This window comes from Rhinatrema bivittatum, chromosome 16 (genome assembly GCF_901001135.1).
Source record: "Rhinatrema bivittatum chromosome 16, aRhiBiv1.1, whole genome shotgun sequence".
In the NCBI taxonomy this organism is placed as follows: Eukaryota; Metazoa; Chordata; class Amphibia; order Gymnophiona; family Rhinatrematidae; genus Rhinatrema; species Rhinatrema bivittatum.
The window spans coordinates 67,024,753-67,050,030 of NC_042630.1; the positions used below are offsets into that span (position 1 = coordinate 67,024,753).

A 25,278-nucleotide genomic window follows, 5' to 3' on the forward strand; every position below is an offset into this window, starting at 1 on the left:
CAAGACAAGGAAGTGCAGGCAGGAACTTCCTTATATCAGGCATTGAATCAGGGTGTGCCGCGGATCTAGGACCCGCCCCTGGCCCTACAAGAGACTGGGTGGAGCACGCGCAAGTTCGTAGGGGTGTGGCCAACGCCCTGGAGATGCCGAACTCCAGCTTGGGGCCTGCCGTGTAGTGGAAGGCCCGGCGACCGCCGCTGCGGGACGCCGAGGCCTGGAGGAGCTCGAGACTGCCACTGGGGAGGCCGACCCGTGACCTGCAGAGGAACCAACGAGGTGAGCAGGCTCATGCGCGGGCCGGGCGCGGATGGGGCACATAACAATGATGATACCTTTATGGGAGAGACCTGTAGGGCATGGCTGGTGCTACCATAAGCTTGCTGGGCAGACTGAATGGCCTATTTGGTCCTTTTCTGCCTTCATTTCTATGTTTCTATGTTAATAAAATTAGAATACTGGTATTATGAAATGGTTCATAACACTCAAAAATGTAAAGCAAAATGCGCTGTTAATTATGCATTTTGTAAAATTGTTGATGGTGATTTGATAATTAATTTGTAAATATATTTTGTCTTGGAATACTATATGTATTTTAATTTTTATATTTTATACGTTTTGCTTTTGTACTGAAATACATTCATTTTAAAAGTCAAAAGTCTCTCTCTCTTGCATCTAGATTTCTCAAGTTCCCTATACTCAGAAGTGCATGAAATCATCACAAGATGAGAGAAGGGTGGAAGAAAGAGGAACACACTCTGGTGAAAACATTTCAGAAATAAGGTCAGACTTTCCTCATATCCATGGAAAGTCATTAATGTATCTAAAGACGGAGCAGCAGAGATTCATGAGTAATAGTGTCCTTATATAGAAAGCCTGAGGCAGAAATCTGATACAGAAAGAATTAAAACTGCAATCTGCTCTCTGACCACGCGATGGCAGCATCACTCCACTATTGACAGAATATCCTTTTCAGGAATGGGGTTTTGGGTTTTTTTTTTCATTTAGTAATCAAGGTGCCAGTGTCAGAATGCACCATCCTTTCTTGTAAAATGAGGCTACTAACGAGTGCATAAAGGATTTAGAAGAAATCCACTCTGAGCATGATATTTTCTGCAGGCTATGGTCATTTCTGTTCCTCTTTCCATAAAACTGATTACAATCAACTTTATCACTGGTTTTTGTCTTCCTTCCTATGAGTCATAAGAATCTCTGCGGGTCTTCTGCAGCCTCTCAGCCCTCACGGCTCTCCTCTCCCCCTAGAGACTCACCTCATTCTGCCTCTCTTTGCACTGAATGCATACACGCAATCCGCATTAAGACAAGAAGGAAGGGTGAGGGGAGGCTTACTTTTTCCCATTGTATTATCTGTAGTGGGGTAGTGTGTGTGTGTGTGTGTGTGTGTGAATGAGAGAGAGAGAGAGAGAGAGAGAGAGGGATTCTGTAGTGCAGTACTGTGTGTGAGAGAGAGAGAGGGGGGGATTCTGTAGTGCAGTACTGTGTGTGTGAGAGAGAGAGAGGGGGGGATTCTGTAGTGCAGTACTGTATGTGAGAGAGAGAGAGGGATTCTGTAGTGCAGTACTGTGTGTGTGTGTGAGAGAGAGAGAAAGAGAGAGACAGAGGGATTCTGTAGTGCAGTACTGTTTGTGTGTGAGAGAGAGAGAGAGGGATTCTGTAGTGCAGTACTGTGTGTGTGAGAGAGAGAGAGAGGGATTCTGTAGTGCAGTACTGTGTGTGTGTGAGAGAGAGAGAGAGAGAGGGATTCTGTAGTGCAGTACTGTGTGTGTGTGAGAGAGAGAGAAAGAGAGAGAGGGATTCTGTAGTGCAGTACTGTGTGTGTGTGAGAGAGAGAGAGAGAGAAAGAGAGAGAGGGATTCTGTAGTGCAGTACTGTGTGTGTGAGAGAGAGAGAGAGAGAGGGATTCTGTAGTGCAGAACTGTGTGTGTGAGAGAGAGAGAGAGAGAGAGGGATTCTGTAGTGCAGTACTGTGTGTGTGTGTGAGAGAGAGAGAGAGAGAGAGAGAGAGAGAGGGATTGTAGTGCAGTACTGTGTGTGTGTGAGAGAGAGAGAGGGAGAGGGATTCTGTAGTGCAGTACTGTGTGTGTGTGAGAGAGAGAGAGAGAGAGAGGGATTCTGTAGTGCAGTACTGTGTGTGTGTGTGAGAGAGAGAGAGAGAGAGAGAGAGGGATTCTGTAGTGCAGTACTGTGTGTGTGAGAGAGAGAGAGGGATTCTGTAGTGCAGTACTGTGTGTGAGAGAGAGTGAGAGAGAGGGATTCTGTAGTGCAGTACTGTGTGTGTGTGTGAGAGAGAGAGAGAGAGAGAGAGGGATTCTGTAGTGCAGTACTGTGTGTGTGAGAGAGAGAGAGAGAGAGCGAGATGGATGTTTTCACAGTCATTTTCGTGCTGTTCTTGTTTGGATAAATAATTTAACAGTACAACAATTGATACATAGAAATCTTAAATGCCTAAAGCTTTCTCTTTTCTGATTCTACACAGGTGATATCCGAGAATGTTTGTCACCTTTCTTAGCCTAATTGGTAAGTCATTTTTTCTAGTTTATCTATCTATTAGAGGGAGACAGAGCACCCAGAGCCTGGTGGAGCTCCCGGAGCAGCCTGTCCCTTGACACCAGCCCCAGGTTCTCACCTCCTAACATCCCTAGGTCTTTCTGAAGAGTTTTGTAGAAAACTCACTTATGGCAGAGACACAGAATGTCACAGAATAGACAGAGCTAGAATGGATGTTGAGTGGTTGACTTGTCCTTTCCTCAGCTCCAGGCAGGATTCCCTGTGGCCAAACCATCCCAGACAGACGAGGGTCTGTCCTTCTCCTAAACTCCTCCAGTGATGGAGATTCCCCACGACTCTCTCCCTCCCAGTGCCTGAAGCCCCTCACAGTCATAAGTTTCTTCCTAATGAGCCACTGAAATCTCCTCTGCTGGAATTTAATCCAATTCCTCCCTGACCTGTCCCTGTCTAGAGATAGCAAACAAGTGACTTTCGTCCTCTTTATAGCTAAACGTTATGTATCTGATGTCTGCTCTCCTGACACCCTTGAAATACCCCTGAGTTCCTCAGCCTCCCCTCACAGCTCCTACTGTCTCCGCCTTTCATCACTTTTGTTGTTTCCCTAAGACTTTCTGCAAACCCACCAGGGTCTCTTTGAAGTTTGGTGTTCAAACCTGGAGGAAGGACTCCTGAGCACTGAGAAGCCTCGAATCTCTCCCTCCTCATATACAGACCTTCTGCTCGCAGGTTGTAGGATTTCCTCTCCTGGCTGGTGATGAACTCCACAGCGGTGCCTCAGTACAGCAGAGATCAGACTTATGCCCGGGGCTGAATGTGTCTTTTCTCTCTCTCTTCTCTCAGTGTGTCTCGGGGGAAGGTTTCTCCTGGCAGACGACGGTGAGTCTCTGAGCAGTGACTTCCACATCCCCTGACTGATTTCTTCTGGCAGGAGTCAGCCCTGAGTCCCAGCTGATGTTTCACGGTTGGAATCTTCGCCTTATCCAGCCCAGGGATCTTTGTGCCAATTTCTAAGTATCCTTCTGTGGCTATTTACTCTTCCTTCTTCCCAAAAGGTGGCCATTTTGATGACAGAAAATATGAAAGTGCTTCTTCTATTTTATCAGCTCCCTCATTGGCTGCCTAATAATAAGTAACACAGAGGGGCATCCCTGGTAGGGGGTGAGGGAGAGCCAGAGGGGAATGAGAATTACATCGGAAGCCAACAACAATCAGGCCTGGACTTCCCTTCCGATCCTTGCAAAGCTTCCCCACATCTTAAGATCCTTTTCATTTTGGTATTAATCCTTTTAAAGAAGGAGTCTGCTAAAGCTTCTTTTCCCCTGAGATGCTGAGCGAGGTAAGAGACCTTCAGCCTGCTTAGGATGTCGAGCGAGGACACTGGGAAAGAGGATCCTCATCCCATCAGCCGCATGCATGTAGGGCACAAAGTATTTTATGCAGAGAAATCCACTGAACTCATTTCTGTGCTCATAGCAACACCAAGCAGGAGCTGTGATGGATTTTGGGAAAATATATTCCATGGCACCTGGTGGTTTTGTTGGAAAGTTTATCGATGCTGATCTCTGCTGTTACCCCTTTATCATTGGGGATGAGGGAAAAGTCCTGCCAGGAGCTCCTTCATCTCTCCTCTTCCTGTATTACAGATCCTCCTCAGGCTCCGACCATCTCCCTAGCTCCGCATTATGATGAGTACATCCCTGGAGAGACGGTCACCGTGAGGTGTGAGGCCCCCAGGACTTCCAATGTCCCAGGATACCGATTTTATAAGGGCGGAAGTGAAGTGACCGGGCTAGGAGATGCTGCTTCATACCAGTATACAATATCCATCGCTGATAAGGAGATAGAAGTGTCCTTCTCCTGTGACTACTTGATATGGGAGTCAAGACAAGGGATCGAATCCCCCCGGAGTGACCCCGTCTCTCTTTCGATGGCAGGTAGGGGAAATGGCACTGAGGTCTGGAGGTTTCTATCTGTCTGATATGGTATTTCCTCCCGTGCAATGTTTCTGATTTCTACAGAACTGATGAAAGGTAGAAATCTGAATAAGAATATCTCCCTGCCTGGGAAGTGGGGTGTCTGGTGACCTCAGAATCCCAGTCAGAACAGAAGTGACTTTAATCTATTAAACCAGCGTCAGTGCTCTGTAACAGCAGGGAGAATCAGTCTTTAGGTTATAAAGTTACAGTTACAGGCTCTGCTTCTCTCCTGAGTTCTGATCCCCAGTCCTGGAAAGCTCAGATCCCAGGGGCTCCTTCATCTCTGCTCTTTCTGTATTACAGATCCTCCTCAGCCTCCGAGCATCTCCTTACATCCGCAGTACAACGTGTACATCCCAGCAGAGAAGGTCACCATGTGGTGTGAGGCCCCCACGACTTTCAGGGTCTCACGAGTTATATTCTATAAAGATGGAGAAAAAGTCAGTGAGAGTCAGGACATTTATATATGCGGGTATACAATAGATGCCATCCATAAGGAGAATGCAGGGTCCTATTCCTGCCAGTACAGGATACGAGAGATCAGCTCCCCCCAGAGCACCTCCGTCTCTCTCAGGGTGACAGGTAAGGGAAGCCGCGCTCCAGGTCTCAGGTTCCTCCCTTCCATTTCCCTGGGTAATATCAGAAATAAGGAGGGATCTGCTCTGTACTGCAAATCATTTATAGACACACAGATGCCACTCACCGCAGAATTTTAACAGTAAACAGGGGAAAAAGGGATTGAAAGATTTCAGGGACTTTTCTTTATGAATTGTGATGTTTGCCTCTCTCCTGCGAGTACATTGAAACCAACATCCTAAGCCAAGAATTTTGACTTTTCCACCCCCAGTTTCTCTCTGATAGGATCATATCGCCCCATTTCCAGCTCTTCCTCAGCCTCGTGCAGTGTCTGCCCTGAAGGACCCGGTCACTGGGTGTCACTTTCAGAGTCACAGCCAGCAGAAATGTCAGCGAGGGCCAAGAGTGCATCGGCAGGAGCCTGGGCTCCTCACGCTGTATGTGAGGGAGAGGGGCCACACGGGGCCCTTTATTTCTGTCCTTGCTTCCCAGGGTTACCAGGATCTAATAAACATTAGATTACAAACAGTACTACACACAGTGACAGGCTCTGCTTCTCTTCTGAGCTCTGATCCCAGGTCCTGGATAGCCCAGACCCCAGGGGCGCCTTCATCTCTCCTCTTCCTGTATTACAGAGCCTGCTCAGGCTCCGAGCATCTCCTTATATCTGCACTATACAGCGTATGTACCTGGAGACTCTGTTACACTGAGGTGTGAGGCCCCCAGCGCCTCCCGTGTCCCAGGATACCAATTCTATAAGGGCAGAAGTGAAGTGCCTGGGCTAGGAGACGCTGCTTCATACCAGCATACAATATCCATCCCTGATAAGGAGAAAAATGAGTGTCCTTCTCCTGTGCCTACTGGATACGGGACTCAGGAGGAGGGATCGGATCCCTCCAGAGCGACTAAATTGCACAGGCTGGGTAAACAAACAAGTGTGGGAGTAGCTTGCTTATTGTGGCAGTTACTACTCCTAACCAATTAGGCTTGATACTTCACTTAGATGCAGCTCCAGCACTGCTCTCTACATCAATGACAAGGGTGGAAGGAAATTAGAATCAAAAAGTTACCAATAAGGGCCCTGACCTCAGTGGTCAGAGTAACAGATAAGTATGAGAAAAATAAGTGTGAAAGTTTGCTGGGCAGACTGGATGGGCCACTTGGTCTTCTTCTGCCGTCATTTCTATGTTTCTATGACCCCGTCTCTCTCTTGGTGACAGGTAGGGGAAGCTGCGCTGGTTTCCTCAGATCTTTCCCTTCCATTTCCTGGGATAATATCAGAAATAAAGAGCGAGCTGCTCTGTAATCCAAACCTTTTCCATGGATGATCTGCCTTGCAAGAGGATTAGTTACACTCAGAAAGGCAGTGGGCATGGACAGATGGTGGGAGGGGCATTTCTACAGGTATTGGGGTAATTTCTTTAAAGGTTCAAGGTAGGAGTTAGGCAGCTAGACTCCCACCTCCTGAAATGACCCCTTCTGAGCGGCTAACTCTAGCCAGTTTCTTTCCTTCGGCAGCTGTTATTTAGCCATTCAGTGTGTAGACATTCCCGTCGCTGAGGTCTGGGTGGTGGTGTGGGGGGGAGTTAGGCAGCAGCTTTGGATTTTCAGCACCAGCGGGTTAACTTTAGCCGGCTCTGTCCATGGGCAACCATAGCAGGTAGGGTTGCCAACTGGCTTCAGATTGTCAGGACAGATTGATCCAGTCCTGGTTTTACCCCATTGCATGCTGGGTCTTATTCTGTTTTCCGAATTGTATTCACTAAGAAAAGCATTCAGGAGAGTAAACCCAGGACTGGACCAAGCTGAAAATCTGGAGTCAGCTGGCAAGCCTATTAGCAGGGCTTAAATTAACATTTAGCAGCAGCTGAAACATCGCCCAAAGTTGGTGGATCCCAATAAATATTGTACCTGCTGTTGCTGCTTCTGGAGACTACCTAGTGACTCCATCAGAGAAGTCAGCCAAAGAAGCTTGTCGTTCAACATATAACGTATTTTAAATACAGATGATCCAAATGTAAACATTAAACTGACTATGGATGCATCATTGACAGTGAGCTGAATCTAAAAGAGCATGTTAATACAAAATTAAGAGAAGGATATTTTAAATTACTTACTCTAAGGCGACTAAAACCACTTTTAACTCAAAAGAATTTTCGTACAGGTATGTAACTTTTAATATTTTCTAATATTCACTACTGCAATTCATTATTACTTGTACTCCCAAATAATATAAAACACAGCTGCAAGAATACTAACGGGGCAAAAAGGTTTGACCATATCCCTCCAATTCTAATTTCACTACATTGGTTACCTGTAAAATATCAGATCATCTATAAAGTTCTCTGCCTGATACAGAAATCAATATTCAGGAAGCAAACAGAATGGTTAAATGCGGCAATTCATTTACATACGCCTCAACGTAACCTTAGATCGACAAATAAAGGATTACTAATGGTCCCTTCAATACGTACTGCACACCTGAGTGAGGTTAGATTCAGAGCTATATCAACTGCGGGCACTAAAATATGGAACTCATTATCAACTGAAAGTAACTTAAAAACCTTTAAAAAAGAATTAAAGACACAGCTATTTACAAAAGCTCACCAGGAACAACAGCAGGAATGAAATAACATCAATGACATAGAGATGATTTAAAAACTAGAGAGCAAGCATTAACATGGAAAGTTTTAACACTAGTGATATTTTATTTTGACTAATTTTATTTCCCTGTTTCATTTTATTTCTGTTTTACTTTTTAATTATGTTATGTTATATTAATAATTGTATTTGGTTAAATCATTGTATTTGATTTTAAGTTTTTGGTATTTATAATTTTATCTCTTTTGTATTATCTGTTGGTTTTTTCATTTTATTTTGCCTATATAATGTGTTTTCATTTAATGTTTTATGCTTTGTTAACTGTTGTGATAGAATACTGAATGACGGAACATAAAACCAATAAATAAATAAATAAAATACACCCAGAAGTACAGTTACCATTTGATTGTAATCCACCTTGAGACCATCTCGGATGGAGGATAATTTATTTTCAATAAATAAAAAGATATGTGCAGGAGATGCTGATCCAGTCCTGTTGTTCCCCATAGCCTGCATATGGAAGCCATGACTACAACTCCCAGCATGCAGTGGGGTAGAGCCAGGACTGGATCCTATGCTGAGGAAAAGGGAAAGCAGTTGGAGAGAACATGCAGGAGCTGCTGTCACCTCTGCCAGTTTTATAGCCAGAAAGATATTCCAGCCCGGAGGAGGGAGCTTAAACCCCAGAGTGAGCTGAGGGAGTGACAGTGTGCTGTGATTTTATTTTTATTATCCTCAGATCCGCTCTCATCTCCGAAGCTGTCCCTGCACCCCCCGGATGGCAGCGTGTCTGAGGGGGGTGATGTAACCATGAACTGCACCGTCCCAGGGAGATACGAGAATGTGACCGTGCATTTCTATAAAGGGGAGGAGGCTCTCTACAGCGAGGCCCTGGAGGCCCCAGGAGGTGAAGTTTCCTTCACCATCAGGATCGGCCAAAGGAACATTTTCAATGCTGGAGACTATTCCTGCTCCTATGAAACAGAGATCCAAGGACGGAGGCTGAGCTCCCCCCAGAGCACTCCCATCCCGGTCAGCCTGAATGGTGAGAGAAAAGCGCATTGCAAATGCATTGCAGCTAAATATTTCTCCTCCATAGTCTTTTCACTCCTCTAATCTAGTGCATTACATTTTATAAGAATTGACCTGATGTCGTTGTCTAAGGAAATATTGTGGTATAGGGAAGCAGTGGTGCCATCGCTTGGGGCAGAGAAGAGACTTCTGCACTTTTACTGCCAATGGAAGGAACTGCTCTCTGGAAATTCCCCTGTAAGGAGAGGGTAACAGGAATCTGTGGCAGAATCAGAGCAGCTCCTCTCTGTAGCAGGATTAGGGGGTGGATGAGCTCCTTCCATCTAGGATTTCAATCCCTCTTGCTCTGGGGATGGCAGGAGGAAGAGGTTTGACCCTACCTGGCTGTTCAAGATATTACATTTGCAAAACACTCTCCACGTTCCATGTTTAATACTTTGAGTCCTGCCGCCCACTGAAGCTCTTCCTCTCCCTCTTTCTCTTGCAGGATGCACGGCCTGGATTCAGATGCTTGGAGTGGGAGGCCTCTTCTTTCTCATCAATGCTTCCATATTTCTGGTTTCTGAGTGAAGGCATCCCATACCTTCAGCAACCCAATGTTGGAAAGCGTTTTCCCATCCTCCATCTCTCTCTGCTCCCATCAGAGCCCCCAGCACCCCCTCATGCTCTCCTATATGTGAAGGTCCCATGTAAATCCAGGAGTCCTGCTCGTCCACATGTCCTGACCAGGCAGACTCCTCAGGGACCCTCGCAGCCCGTTCTGGGGTATTAGAATATTCAGGGACAGTGGATCACAGGACTCCTGGCTGTGACACATGGAGATAGTAGCTAGCACCCTGTCCAGTGATATATGTGAATCTGCTGTGCATAAAAGAGAATAGTATAACTGCAAACATGAGATAACATTGTTCTATATATAGCGAATATAGTCCTAGCTAATGAAGCAGCTTTGATTAGATAATTATTGCTGCGTATGAAAAAGACTGCTTTTGCTTAATTACACATCAGAGAATCAGTTCAGTGCCTTGCTTAAGCATAAATGAGTATTGAAGAGCCAAATATTGTTCTGCTCTCAGGAAAAGTTATGGGAGGCTGTTTTGCTTGCTGAAAATTGCTGAGCTCAGAGAGAAAGATACCTGAGGCTTTCTTGTTCAGAAAGGAAGCATTATTAGCAAGCAGTGAAGATGCAAATGTGATAGAAATCTGCTTTAAACACATTACTAGGGATGTGAATCATTTTTTGACGATTTAAAATATCGTCCGATATATTTTAAATCGTCAAAAATCGTTAGGGCCACGATACAATACCAATTCCCCCGATTTATCGTTAAAAAATCATAAATCGGGGGAAGGGGGAGGGCAGGAAAACTGGCACACTAAAACCCCCTAAAACCCATCCCTGACCCTTTAAATTAAATCCCCCACCCTCCCGAACCCCCCCCCCCAAATGCTTTAAATTACCTGGGGATCCAGCGGTGGTCCAGAACGGCGGCGGTCCGGAACAGCCCCCTCAATTGAATCCTGTTGTCTTCAGCCGGTGCCATTTTGCAAAATGGCCGCCGCAAAATGGCGGCGGCCATAGACCAAAAACGATTCGACGCAGGAGGTCGTTCCAGACCCCCGCTGGACTTTTGGCAAGTCTTGTGGGGGTCAGGAGGCCCCCCCAAGCTGGCCAAAAGTTCCTGGGAGTCCAGCGGGGTTCCGGGAGCGATTTCTTGCTGCGAATCGTTTTCCATACGGAAAATGGCGCCGGCAGGAGATCGACTGCAGGAGGTCATTCAGCGGCGGTCCGGAACCCCCGCTGAACGACCTCCTGCAGTCGATCTCCTGCCGGCGCCATTTTCCATACGGAAAACGATTCGCGGCAAGAAATCGCTCCCGGAACCCCACTGGACTCCCAGGAACTTTTGGCCAGCTTGGGGGGGGCCTCCTGACCCCCACAAGACTTGCCAAAAGTCCAGTGGGGGTCCGGAACGACCTCCTGCGTCGAATTGTTTTTGGTCTATGGCCGCCGCCATTTTGCGGCGGCCATTTTGCAAAATGGCGCCGGCTGAAGACAACAGGATTCAATTGAGGGGGCCGTTCCGGACTGCCGCCGTTCTGGACCACCGCTGGATCCCCAGGTAATTTAAAGCATTTGGGGGGGGTTCGGGAGGGTGGGGGATTTAATTTAAAGGGTCGGGGGTGGGTTTTAGGGGGTCGGCTCACGATTTTCACGATTTTCATGATAGTTTACACACCCAAACGGCAACAATACGATTCCCTCCCCCTCCCAGCCGAAATCGATCGTTAAGACGATCGAGGACACGATTCACATCTCTACACATTACTGGAAAACCTCTGCATAGCTTCCTGCAGACCCCAGATAAGGAAATGCTTTGAACTTTCATAGTTAACTGTTTCTAACAGAAAGACTGAGGAACTCACAAATAAAAACAACTGCTTTTTACTTCAGTAAAGACAAATAGCTTCAGGGCAACTTTTGTATTTCCAGATTGGTGGTGATGGCTGGCTCAGGTGTAATGGACAAAGAAGTGAGTACTGGGCTTGGGCCAATAATACCTTGCAAAAGGCAGCCAGCCTGGATGTAACGCAGAACAGATGGAAGAGACTTGAACTGAAATGAGTTCCCCGGCACATGTAATAAAAATGTATTTAATTAAATAAAAATGAGTTTATAAATGGCACTGATGCTAGATGTCCAGAAATATTAAATGACAAAGCAATTTTTTAAGTTATGGATATGCATATTTAAAACTATATGCAAGGATGAGTGAATATAATAAAGAGAGCCAAAGGAGAGAGAAACTAACCCAAATCTGAACTCGAGATCTTTTTTTAGCTCCAGACCGGGAAAGTTGGTCATAACCTGAGTTAGTCGAACTCGAGCTGGTCGTAACTCAAGGGCCCACTGTATAATGCAATATGTAAAAGTGCACATATTCAACAGCGGTAAACAAATTAAAAAATATGTCTCAACATCAGCACAAAATAAGTGAGAACTATTACTATCCATAACACTGATTTTTCATGTGTATCCACAAAAAACAGCTTTAAAAGACTGTATGGATCCTGAAGGTTTTAATCTGCAATAATATTGAAAAATATTTACTGCTTATGATAAAAAAGTTAAGTGCCCAAGTTGAAGTTTGCCAGGAGAATTCATAATGCTTTGAACAATGAAGCACTGGTGAGAATTCAGAGTGCAGTAAAATTTACTAAGCTCTCTGCACCCTGCACTCTAGTACTGAAGAGAAACTGGAGACCCTTCCTCAATACTGCTTCACTTCTGTGAGGCCAGAGGTGGATCATTGCCAGCAGCAGGTCCCTCCCTTGGGCAAAGCCTTCCAGAGTGGCTTCCTCTCATTGAGAATCATAAGCTCATTAAGAAACCTCAAATCAACTTTCTCCAACTAAGGTCCCTGGCATTATTCAATACCAAAGAAGTATTCTCCATTCATGGTTGATCATCTTTGTTTTTATAAAGGTTTTGTTCTAATTATGAATGTATTTGTGTAACTCACCTTGAACTGTGGAGTGAGCGAGGAATACATACTGTCTTTTTCATTATTATTACCTATGTATATGTGCTTTTAGGGGAAATCGTCAGCTGACAGAAAAGATGTGAGTTTGATTTATGTTCGTTGGAGCTGTTTCCAAAATGGGGGAGATTCAGACTTCCACATGGGGCTCTGTGGGAAGTCAGCGACTGGCACCACAGAGGCTGGGGATAGAGGTCTCCAGATGAGAGAGACTGAACAGACTGGCACTATAGAGGCTGGGCATAAAGGTCTCCAGCTTAGAGAGACTGAAGAGACTGGTACTATAGAGGCTGGGGATAAAGGTCTCTAGCTGAGAGAGACTGAACAGACTGGCACAATAGAGGCTGGGGATAGATGTCTCCAGCTGAGAGAGACTGAACAGACTGGCACTATAGAGGCTGGGGATAGAGGTCTCCAGCTGAGAGACACTGAACAGACTGACACTATAGAGGCTGGGGATAGAGGTCTCCAGCTGAGCGAGACTGAACAGACTGGCACTAAAGAGGCTGGGGATAGAGGTCTCTAGCTGAGAGAGACTGAACAGACTGGGATTACAGAGGCTGGGTATAGAGAGCTTCAGCTGAGAGAGACTGATCAGACTGGCACTACAGAAGCTGGGGATAGAGGTCTCCAGCTGAGAGAGACTGAACAGAATGGCACTGTAGAGGCTGGGGATAGAGGTCTCCAGCTGAGAGAGACTGAACAGACTGGCACTAAAGAGGCTGGGGATAGAGGTCTCCAGCTGAGAGAGACTAAACAGACTGGCACTAAAGAGGCTGGGGATAGAGGTCTCCAGCTGACAGAGACTGAACAGACTGGCACTAAAGAGGCTGGGGATAGAGGTCTCCAGCTGAGATAGACTGAACAGACTGGGATTACAGAGGCTGGGGATAGAGGTCTCCAGCTGAGAGAGACTGAACAGAATGGCACTGTAGAGGCTGGGGATAGAGGTCTCCAGCTGAGAGAGACTGAAAGACTGGCACTATAGAGGCTGGGGATAGAGGTCTCCAGCTGAGAGAGACTGGGATTACAGAGGCTGGGTATAGAGGTCTCCAGCTGAGAGAGACTGAACAGTCTTCCACTAGAGAGGCTGGGGATAGAAGTCTCCAGCTGATAGAGACTGAACAGACTGGCACTATAGAGGCTGGGAATAGAGGTCTCCAGCTGAGAGAGACTGAACACTGGCACTATAGAGGCTGGGGATAGAGGTCTCCAGCTGAGAGAGACTGGACAGACTGGGATTACAGAGGCTGGGTATAGAGATCTCCAGCTGAGAGAGACTGAACAGACTGGCACTATAGAGGCTGGGAATAGAGGTCTCCAGCTGAGAGAGACTGAATAGACTGGCACTATAGAGGCTGGGGATAGAGGTCTCCAGCTGAGAGAGACTGGACAGACTGGGATTACAGAGGCTGGGTATAGAGATCTCCAGCTGAGAGAGACTGATCAGACTGGCACTACAGAGGCTGGGGATAGAGGTCTCCAGCTGAGAGAGACTGAACAGAATGGCACTGTAGAGGCTGGGGATAGAGGTCTCCAGCTGAGAGATACTGAACAGACTGGCAAATTTAGAGGCTGGGGATAGAGGTCTCCAGCTGAGAGAGACTGAACAGACTGGCACTAAAGAGGCTGGGGATAGAGGTCTCCAGCTGACAGAGACTGAACAGACTGGCACTAAAGAGGCTGGGGATAGAGGTCTCCAGCTGAGACAGACTGAACAGACTGGGATTACAGAGGCTGGGGATAGAGGTCTCCAGCTGAGAGAGACTGAACAGAATGGCACTGTAGAGGCTGGGGATAGAGGTCTCCAGCTGAGAGAGACTGAAAGACTGGCACTATGGAGGCTGGGGATAGAGGTCTCCAGCTGAGAGAGACTGGGATTACAGAGGCTGGGTACTAAATGTATTTGTGTAACTCACCTTGAACTGTGGAGTGAGCGAGGAATACATACTGTCTTTTTCATTATTATTACCTATGTATATGTGCTTTTAGGGGAAATTGTCAGCTGACAGAAAAGATGTGAGTTTGATTTATGTTCGTTAGAGCTGTTTTCAAACTGGGGGAGATTCAGACTTCCACATGGGGCTCTGTGGGAAGTCAGCGACTGGCACCACAGAGGCTGGGGATAGAGGTCTCCAGATGAGAGAGACTGAACAGACTGGTACTATAGAGGCTGGGGATAAAGGTCTCCAGCTGAGAGAGACTGAACAGACTGGCACTAAAGAGGCTGGGGATAGAGGTCTCCAGTTGAGACAGACTGAACAGACTGGGATTACAGAGGCTGGGGATAGAGGTCTCCAGCTGAGAGAGACTGAACAGAATGGCACTAGAGAGGCTGGGGACAGATGTCTCCAGCTGAGAGAGACTGAACAGACTGGCACTAAAGAGGCTGGGGATAGAGGTCTCCAGCTGAGAGAGACTATAGAGGCTGGGGATAGAGGTCTCCAGCTGAGAGAGACTGAAAAGACTGGCACTATAGAGGCTGGGGATAGAGGTCTCCAGCTGATAGAGACTGAACAGACTGGCACTATAGAGGCTGGGGATAGAAGTCTCCAGCTGATAGAGACTGAACAGACTGGCACTATAGAGGCTGGGAATAGAGGTCTCCAGCTGAGAGAGACTGAACAGACTGGCACTATAGAGGCTGGGAATAGAGGTCTCCAGCTGAGAGAGACTGAACAGACTGGCACTATAGAGGCTGGGGATAGAGGTCTCCAGCTGAGAGAGACTGGACAGACTGGGATTACAGAGGCTGGGTATAGAGATCTCCAGCTGAGAGAGACTGATCAGACTGGCACTACAGAGGCTGGGGATAGAGGTCTCCAGCTGAGAGAGACTGAACAGAATGGCACTGTAGAGGCTGGGGATAGAGGTCTCCAGCTGAGAGATACTGAACAGACTGGCACTAAAGAGGCTGGGGATAGAGGTCTCCAGCTGAGAGAGACTGAACAGACTGGCACTAAAGAGGCTGGGGATAGAGGTCTCCAGCTGACAGAGACTGAACAGACTGGCACTAAAGACGCTGGGGATAGAGGTCTCCAGCTGAGACAGACTGAACAGACTGGGATTACAGAGGCTGGGGATAGAGGTCTCCAGCTGAGAGAGACTGAACAGAATGGCACTGTAGAGGCTGGGGATAGAGGTCTCCAGCTGAGAGAGACTGAAAGACTGGCACTATAGAGGCTGGGGATAAAGGTCTCCAGCTGTGAGAGAGTGGGATTACAGAGGCTGGGTATAGAGGTCTCCAGCTGAGAGAGACTGAACAGTCTGCCACTAGAGAGGCTGGGGATAGAAGTCTACAGCTGATAGAGACTGAACAGACTGGCACTATAGAGGCTGGGAATAGAGGTCTCCAGCTGAGAGAGACTGAACAGTCTGCCACTAGAGAGGCTGGGGATAGATGTCTCCAGCTGAGAGAGACTGAACAGACTGGCACTAAAGAGGCTGGGGATAGAGGTCTCCAGCTGAGAGAGACTATAGAGGCTGGGGATAGAGGTCTCCAGCTGAGAGAGACTGAACAGACTGGCACTATAGAGGCTGGGGATTGAGGTCTCCAGCTGACAGAGACTGACAGACTGGCACTATAGAGGCTGGAAATAGAGGTCTCCAGCTGAGAGAGACTGAACAGACTGGCACTATAGAGGCTGGGGATAGAGGTCTCCAGCTGAGAGAGACTGGACAGACTGGGATTACAGAGGCTGGGTATAGAGATCTCCAGCTGAGAGAGACTGATCAGACTGGCACTACAGAGGCTGGGGATAGAGGTCTCCAGCTGAGAGAGACTGAACAGAATGGCACTGTAGAGGCTGGGGATAGAGGTCTCCAGCTGAGAGATACTGAACAGACTGGCACTAAAGAGGCTGGGGATAGAGGTCTCCAGCTGAGAGAGACTGAACAGACTGGCACTAAAGAGGCTGGGGATAGAGGTCTCCAGCTGACAGAGACTGAACAGACTGGCACTAAAGACGCTGGGGATAGAGGTCTCCAGCTGAGACAGACTGAACAGACTGGGATTACAGAGGCTGGGGATAGAGGTCTCCAGCTGAGAGAGACTGAACAGAATGGCACTGTAGAGGCTGGGGATAGAGGTCTCCAGCTGAGAGAGACTGAAAGACTGGCACTATAGAGGCTGGGGATAAAGGTCTCCAGCTGTGAGAGAGTGGGATTACAGAGGCTGGGTATAGAGGTCTCCAGCTGAGAGAGACTGAACAGTCTGCCACTAGAGAGGCTGGGGATAGAAGTCTCCAGCTGATAGAGACTGAACAGACTGGCACTATAGAGGCTGGGAATAGAGGTCTCCAGCTGAGAGAGACTGAACAGTCTGCCACTAGAGAGGCTGGGGATAGATGTCTCCAGCTGAGAGAGACTGAACAGACTGGCACTAAAGAGGCTGGGGATAGAGGTCTCCAGCTGAGAGAGACTATAGAGGCTGGGGATAGAGGTCTCCAGCTGAGAGAGACTGAACAGACTGGCACTATAGAGGCTGGGGATTGAGGTCTCCAGCTGACAGAGACTGAACAGACTGGCACTATAGAGGCTGGAAATAGAGGTCTCCAGCTGAGAGAGACTGAACAGACTGGCACTATAGAGGCTGGGGATAGAGGTCTCCAGCTGAGAGAGACTGGACAGACTGGGATTACAGAGGCTGGGGATAGAGGTCTCCAGCTGAGAGAGACTGAACAGTCTGCCACTAGAGAGGCTGGGGATAGATGTCTCCAGGTGAGAGAGACTGAACACACTGGCACTATAGAGGCTGGGGATAGAGGTCTCCAGCTGAGAGAGACTGAACAGACTGGGATTACAGAGGCTGGGTATAGAGGTCTCCATCTGAGAGAGACTGAACAGTCTGCCACTAGAGAGGCTGGAGACAGAGGTCTCCAGCTGAGAGAGACTGAACACACTGGCACTATAGAGGCTGGGGATAGAGGTCTCCAGATGAGAGAGACTGAACAGACTGGCACTATAGAGGCTGGGGATAGATGTCTCCAGCTGAGAGAGACTGAACAGACTGGCACTAAAGAGGCTGGGGATAGATGTCTCCAGCTGAGTGAGACTATAGAGGCTGGGGATAGAGGTCTCCAGCTCAGAGAGACTGAACAGACTGGCACTATAGAGGCTGGGGATAGAGGTCTCCAGCTGATAGAGACTGAACAAACTGGCACTATAGAGGCTGGGGATAGAGGTCTCCAGCTGAGAGAGACTAAACAGACTGGCACTATAGAGGCTGGGGATAGAGGTCTCCAGCTGATAGAGACTGAACAGACTGGCACTACAGAGGCTGGTGATAGAGGTCTCCAGCTGAGAGAGACTGAACAGACTGGCACTATAGAGGCTGGGGATAGAGGTCTCCAGCTGAGAGAGACTGAACAGACTGGCACTATAGAGGCTGGGTATAGAGGTCTCCAGCTGATAGAGACTGAACAAACTGGCACTATAGAGGCTGGGGATAGAGGTCTCCAGCTGAGAGAGACTGAACAGACTGGCACTATAGAGGCTGGGGATAGAGGTCTCCAGCTGATAGAGACTGAACAGACTGGCACTATAGAGGCTGGGGATAGAGGTCTCCAGCTGAGAGAGACTGAAAAGACTGGCACTAAAAAGGCTGGGGATAGAGATCTCCAACTGAGAGAGACTATAGAGGCTGGGGATAGAGGTCTCCAGCTGAGAGAGACTGAACAGACTGGCACTATAGAAGCTGGGGATAGAGGATTGCAGTTGGAGCTGGTATTGGGCTGGTTTTACTCATGGTCCTGTTGCTGCTTCTGTTCTGGATTTTGGTGAAGGTCGACCCTCCTTCCATTGAGCTTTTTTTATTTCCTGCTCAGCCCTGCACCACATCGCTTCAGTCAGTAGATGTTGGATTTTATTGCTGTAACCTGCTTTGGGCTTAATCTGTAAAATTAGATGTCAAGCCCTAGTAAATAGATGCAATAATTCATTAGTACCTGGTGTGCTCATGAAACCCTTCAGTTTTCTATGAGGAACATCCACTGGCATTAAAGTCAGTGCATAAGCTTGATCATCCTACAGTGCATCCTTCAAAATAAATCAAATTTCCCTCTTTGGCTTGCTTCAAAATGTATCCCCTTATCTTTTGCACATCACAAGTGAGAAATAACTTATTCACGAACTGATCTTTCAAGCACTGATAAACCTTTAGCAGAACACGTATGCTTCCTTCCTGTCAACTCTGCTCTTTCCTCTCTGGATGCAGTTCAGACTCTAATGAAGCACTTATTCACTCACCTTTTTGCAGTTTTTGTAAGACCTTCTAAAATTAGGAACATCAAACCAGCCATGGACTGTAATCCCCTTCTGCCTTTAGGAGAGCGGGACATGATGAACCCTAATATCTGTTGGTCTCAGAACTCCTCCCTGTACCCCCTCCTTGTATTACAGAGAGGTAGAGTTAGAGGAGTACGGGGGTAGAGTTGAGGGGTACAGGAGTATAGATGGAAGTGTACAGGGTGGGTTACAGTTGGAGGGGTTCAGGGGTAGAGTTGAGGGGTACAGGAGTATAGATGGAAGTGTACAGGGTGGGTACAGTTGGAGGGGCTCAGGGGTAGACTTGAGGGGTACAGGAGTACAGATGGAAGCGTACAGGGTGGGGTACAGATGGAGGAGTATGGGGTAGAGTTGAGGGGTACAGGAGTATAGATGGAAGTGTACAGGGTGGGGTACAGTTGGAGGGGCTCAGGGGTAGACTTGAGGGGTACAGGAGCATAGATAGAAGCGTACAGGGTGGGGTACAGATGGAGGAGTACGGGGTAGAGTTGAGGGGTACAGGAGTATAGATGGAAGCGTACAGGGTGGGGTACAGTTGGAGGGGTTCAGGGGTAGAGTTGAGGGGTACAGGAGTATAGATGGAAGTGTACAGGGTGGGGTACAGATGGAGGAGTACGGGGTAGAGTTGAGGGGTACAGGAGTGTAGATGGAAGTGTACAGGGTGGGGTACAGATGGAGGAGTACGGGGTAGAGTTGAGGGGTACAGGAGTATAGATGGAAGTGTACAGGGTGGGTTACAGTTGGAGGACCTCAGGGGTAGATTTGAGTGGTACAGGAGTATAGATGGAAGTATACAGGGTGGGGTACAGTTGGAGGACCTCAGGGTAGAGTTGAGGGGTACAGGAGTATAGATGGAAGTGTACAGGGTGGATTACAGTTGGAGGACCTCAGGGGTAGAGTTGAGGGGTACAGGAGTATAGATGGAAGTGTACAGGATGGGGTACAGTTGGAGGACCTCAGGGGTAGAGTTGAGGGGTACAGGAGTATAGATGGAAGTGTACAGGGTGGGGTACAGTTGGAGGACCTCAGGGGTAGAGTTGAGGGGTACAGGAGTATAGATGGAAGTGTACAGGGTGCGGTACAGTTGGAGGGGCTCCTCTGTCTCCAGTTTGTTCTTGGAATGTTTCTTGTTTCTGCAATAAGTTTATAAATAAGATCCCACAACCTTTTTTTTTCTTTTCAATTCCTATTTTAAGGAAAGCCAAGAGCTCTACATCAGAAAGGGAGAGTTATGTTTGCTACCACTAGATCATTTGAAGGAAAACTGCAAGGGCAGGGACTATCAACGTTTAATTACAAAATGGAAATTTCATTGACACCTACTTGGAATAATAGAGCCCACCTGGAGGCCTGGATTCCAATCCCACCACTGCCACCAATTCCGTGTGACACCCAGAAACCCAGCTTCCTATTCCAAGTCTCTATAACACCAGTTCCATTAGTGTAATATTTGGATAGCCAGCTTCCAGCAACAACACTGCCACAAACCCATTGTGACTTGTCAGAAATGCAGCTGCTTGTTATCGACCTGCTCCCCCAGAGGGGAGGAACTAGCAATCTGTTATCGATCAGCTCCTCCCGAGGGGAGGAGTAGCAATCTGTTATTGATCAGCTCCTCCCAAGGGGAGGAGTTAGCAAACTGTTAGTAATCAGCTCCTCCAGAGGAAAGGAGTTAGCAACCTGATGTAGATCTGTTCCTCCAGAGAGGAGGAGTAGCAATCTGTTATGGAATCTGCTCCCCTGAGGAGAGTAGCCAGCAGTCCATTGTACTCGTAGACAGAGTTAATGATCTGTTGTGGGTTAGCTCCCCACAGAGTGGCAGTCTGTTATGATACCACTCTAGTAGTGCAAGGAATGAACACTTTAATGTAAATTGGTGAATCCTTGGGCCTATGGCAGATGACAGCGCCCCCAGGAGGATATCCTGAGAGGGACCACCGGCTAGGCTGGAGACAAACACAGATAGTTCTTTATTAGGCAGGAAGTAGAACCACCAGAGGTGGCAGTAGTGAGCTGATGTGCCCGAGAGTCTTCAGTATATTCAGAAACAGGAGCCGTAGGCGAGTACTGGTTCCAGTATGCAGTCTGGAATGAGAACTCACAATATCTGTGTATGAGATGGCTTCTGGAGTAGAAGAGAGTCTTTGGAGGGTTTTAGGAACATGGGCCCTCATGGACTGAGTACCGGTTCCTATCTGCAATATGGAATAGTAATGCACCAGATATAGGTATGCGATAGCTTCTGAGATAGAAGAGAGTTTTAGAATGGTTTTAGGAACATGGGCCCTCGTGGAGCGAGTACCGGTTCCTATCTGCAATCTGCAATAATAACTCAATGATCTCCGTACCTGCAATAACATCTTACACAGAAGGGAGGCTTCAGAGATTAAGAACATAGGCCCTTGTGGCGCGAGTACCAGTTCCTATCTGTAATAGAACTCACAGTGTTCACGTCTGCGATCGCTTCCAGGCAGTAAGAATTCTTCTGAGCATTCAGGGACGTAGGCCCTTGAGGAGTGAGTACCCGATCCCATCTTAGCAATCTGAAATCAAGAAGAGAGAGCGGGACCCCCAAGGAGCTCGTACCTCTAGTTAAGTTTGTGGAGGCAGAGCAGCAGAGAGAAAGATTCCCCCTTGCTAACTCGATTCGTAGTTGCAAGCAAAGCCCATTTAAGTTGGAAGCGGATGATGTCACTACGGGGGATGCCCCCGATGTTCGCGCCCTTGCCGGTACAAACTCTGGAGCGCGCGCGACCTTATGTCATCGGGAATAAGGCGGATCCGCAGCATCAGGCCAGCCCGGGGATTCCAGGAAGAAGCGGTGAGAAGAAGCCACAGCAGCATCTGTCCGTCAGACCCGAAGGCAGTCGCCACAAGGTAGAGAGGGTGGAGCGAGGGCGAGAACAGGCAAGAACACAACACTGCTATTCCCACAGGTGTCACCAACTCACTGTGAGACCCAGAAACCCAGCTTCCAGTCTCACCTCTTCCACCAATTCCTTGAGCCTCCTTGACTACTGTCACCTTGCTGTACAGCTTTTGCCCTCTTTCGCCCTCTGTGGGAACTTATGGTGTGTGTTTTTAACATTCATTGTGGTTCTGTTTGTTTCCTCTCAGGGATGACTCCAATAAAGAAACATAGAAATGACGGCAGAAGAAGACCAATCGGCCCATCCAGTCTGCCCAGCAAGCTTCACACTTCTTTCCTTTCATACTTATCTGTTTCTCTTGTCTCTTAGCAACCCTTGGTTCTATTTCCCTTCCACCCCCACCATTAATGCAGAGAGCAGTGATGGAGCTGCATCCAAGTGAAATATCAAGCTTGATTAGTTAGGGGTAGTAACTGCCGCAACAAGCAAGCTACACCCATACTTATTTGTTTACCCAGACTATGTTATTCAGCCCTTATTGGCTGTTTTTCTTCTTCCCTGCTGTTGAAGCAGAGAGCTGTGCTGGATATGCGTGAAGTATTAGTTTTTCTTCTCCCCTGCCGTTGAAGCAGAGAGCTGTGCTGGATATGCGTGAAGTATTAGTTTTTCTTCTCCCCTGCCTTTGAAGCAGAGAACTATGCTGGATATGCGTAAAGTATCAGTTTTTCTTTTCCCTTGCCGTTGAAGCAGAGAGCTATGCTGGATAAGCGTAAATTATTAGTTTTACTTTTCCCTTGCCGTTGAAGCAGAGAGCTATGCTGGATATGCGTGAAGTATTAGTTTTACTTCTCCCTTGCCGTTGAAGCAGAGATCTATGCTGGATATGCATGAAGTATTAGTTTTTTTTCTCCCCCCCTGCTGTTGAAGCAGAGAGCTATGCTGGATATGCATTGAAAGTGAAGTATGCATTGAAAGCCACATTAACTATCAACAAATATTGAATAAGCCTAATAATTGGTAATACCTATAGCCTATGAACTCTCCATTAATTTTACATACTCTTACCCACCCCTGTTTTTTTTTTTAATTTGGAGATGGCAGCCCTCCATTTTTCTGCTCCGTGAAGGTGGGACACCAACCACTGGCCACTGGCATCCCGCTCCGTGAATGCCTCTGTGACTACTGCTGCTCTGTGCAGTGTTTTGCTGCCTCCTCTTTATAAACGTCCTCTAGACCTGATGGATCCACAGTGTTTATCCCACGCCCCTTTGAAGTCCTTCACAGTTTTAGACGTCACCACTTCCTCTGGAAGGGCATTCCAGGCATCCACCACTCTCTCCGTGAAGAAATACTTCCTGACATTGGTTCTTAGTCTTCCTCCCTGGAGCCTCAGCTCGTGACCCCTGGTTCTGCTGATTTTTTTCTGATGGAAAAGGTTTGTCATTGTCTTTGGATCATTAAAGTTTTTCAAATATCTGAAGGTCTGAATCATATCACCCCTGCTCCTCCTTTCTTCCAGGGTGTACATATTTAGATTCTTCAATCTCTCCTTGTATGACATCCGATGAAGACCCTCCACATTTCTGGTCACCCTTCTCTGTACCGCTTCCATCTTGTCTCTGTCTCTTTGTAGATACGGTCTCCAGAACTGAACACAGTACTCCAGGTGAGGCCTCACCAAGGACCTGTACAAGGGGATAATCACTTTCCTTTTCTTACTCGATATTCCTCTCTCTATGCAGCCCAGCATTCTTCTGGCTTTTTCTATCGCCTTGTCGCATTGTTTCGCAGACTTCATATCTTTTTAGGCACTATAACCCCTAGGTCTCTCTCCTGCTCCGTGCTCATCAGCCTTCCCCCCCCTCCCCCCCCCCCCCCCCATCGAATACAGTTCATTCGGATTTCTACTCTCCATATGCATGACTTTGCACTTCTTGGCATTGAATCTCAGCTGCCGTATCTTCAACCACTCTTCCAGTTTCCTTAAATCCCGTCTCAATCTCTCCACTACTTCCGGTGGGTCCACTCTGTTGCAGAGCTTAGTGTCGTCCGCAAAAAGACAAATCTTAAATTCTATCCCGTCCGCAATGTCGCTGACAAAGATATTGAACAGGACCGGTCCCAACATCGATCCTTGCGGTACACCACTTAAAACCGCTCTCTCTTCAGAGAAAGTTCCATTTACCATCACACATTGTCTTCTGTCCGTCAACCAGTTTGCAATCCAGGCCACCACCTCGGCACTCACTCCTAAGCTTCTCGTTTTATTCACCAGTCTCCTGTGCGGAACCGTATCAAAAGCTTTGCTGAAATCTAAGTAGATGACATTGAGCGCTCTTCCTTGATCCAATTCCTTGGTTACCCAGTCAAAAAAGTCAATCAGATTTGTCTGACAGGATCTTCCCCTGGTGAATCCATGCTGCCTCTGGTCCAGCAATTCTCTGGACTGTAGATAGCTCACTATTCTCTCTTTCAACAGTGACTAGAGATGTGAATCGTGTCCTCGATCGTCTTAACGATCGATTTCAGCTGGGAGGGGGAGGGAATCGTATTGTTGCCTTTTGGGTGTGTAAACTATCGTGAAAATCGTTAAAATCGTGAGCCGGCACACTAAAACCCCCTAAAACCCACCCCCGACCCTTTAAATTAAATCCCCCACCCTCCCGAACCCCCCCCCCAAATGCTTTAAATTACCTGGGAATCCAGCAGTGGTCCAGAACGGCGGCGGTCCGGAACGGCCCCCTCAATTGAATCCTGTTGTCTTCAACCGGCGCCATTTTGCAAAATGGCCGCCGCAAAATGGCGGCGGCCATAGACCAAAACGATTCGACGCAGGAGGTCGTTCCGGACCCCCGCTGGACTTTTGGCAAGTCTTGTGGGGGTCAGGAGGCCCTCCCAAGCTGGCCAAAAGTTCCTGGGAGTCCAGCGGGGTTCCGGGAGCGATTTCTTGCCGCGAATCGTTTTCCATACGGAAAATGGCGCCGGCAGGAGATCGACTGCAGGAGGTCGTTCAGCGGGGGTTCCGGACCGCCGTTTTCCGTACGGAAAACGATTCGCGGCAAGAAATCGCTCCCGGAACCCCGCTGGACTCCCAGGAACTTTTGGCCAGCTTGGGGGGGCCTCCTGACCCCCACAAGACTTGCCAAAAGTCCAGCGGGGGTCCGGAACGACCTCCTGCGTCGAATCGTTTTGGTCTATGGCCGCCGCCATTTTGCGGCGGCCATTTTGCAAAATGGCACCGGCTGAAGACAACAGGATTCAATTGAGGGGTCCGTTACGGACCGCCGCCGTTCTGGACCACTGCTGGATCCCCAGGTAATTTAAAGCATTTGGGGGGGGGTTCGGGAGGGTGGGGGATTTAATTTAAAGGGTCGGGGGTGGGTTTTAGGGGGTTTTAGTGTGCCGGTTTTCCTGCCCTCCCCCTTCCCACGATTTACGATTTTTTAAAGATAAATCGGGGGAATTGGTATTGTATTGTGGCCCTAACGATTTTTGACGATTTAAAATATATCGGACAATATTTTAAATCGTCAAAAAACGATTCACATCCCTAGTCTGTATTGCTCCAGCGGGTTCACTAGTTAGCTTCCCTCAAACCTCTGAGTTTGCCACACCCAATCTGGTTCTAACTGGACACCTTTAGGAACCTTCTAGTCCTTAGCTATTAAATGATCCCTCAGCACTTATGTTCCAATATTAAACAGATTATTAAAGAACAGCTATACAATAAGAGAAATGCAGGTATACTGAATCTTAAAAACAAACTATTAGCAAGGAACCAAAACAACTAATATACAATACCAGACCTAGAGAAAGGTATAAACAGAGCAGTTCTACTACACAGGGAGCCCAGATATAATGGAGCCCAGA

At 47.7% G+C, this 25,278-nt stretch overlaps 1 protein-coding gene across 1 annotated transcript; it reads left to right on the plus strand.

The window, feature by feature from the left end:
- Positions 1–1,290: 1,290 nt before the first annotated feature.
- LOC115077807 (Fc receptor-like protein 5) lies at positions 1,291–10,021 on the plus strand. The gene is made up of 7 exons (XM_029580093.1): positions 1,291–1,331; positions 2,495–2,535; positions 3,367–3,402; positions 4,170–4,460; positions 4,806–5,084; positions 8,419–8,724; positions 9,199–10,021. The coding sequence occupies exons 2-7, from the start codon at positions 2,508–2,510 to the stop codon at positions 9,279–9,281; spliced, it is 1,023 nt and encodes a 340-aa protein (XP_029435953.1). The 5' UTR covers positions 1,291–1,331; positions 2,495–2,507; the 3' UTR covers positions 9,282–10,021.
- The last annotated feature ends 15,257 nt before the right edge of the window (positions 10,022–25,278 follow it).

Coding starts and splice junctions, on each gene's coding strand:
- LOC115077807 (XM_029580093.1), top strand. CDS start 2,508: ATGTTTGTCACCTTTCTTAGCCTAATTG. Junction 2,536..3,366: donor CACCTTTCTTAGCCTAATTG/GTAAGTCATTTT, acceptor CTCTTCTCTCAG/TGTGTCTCGGGGGAAGGTTT. Junction 4,461..4,805: donor CGTCTCTCTTTCGATGGCAG/GTAGGGGAAATG, acceptor TCTGTATTACAG/ATCCTCCTCAGCCTCCGAGC.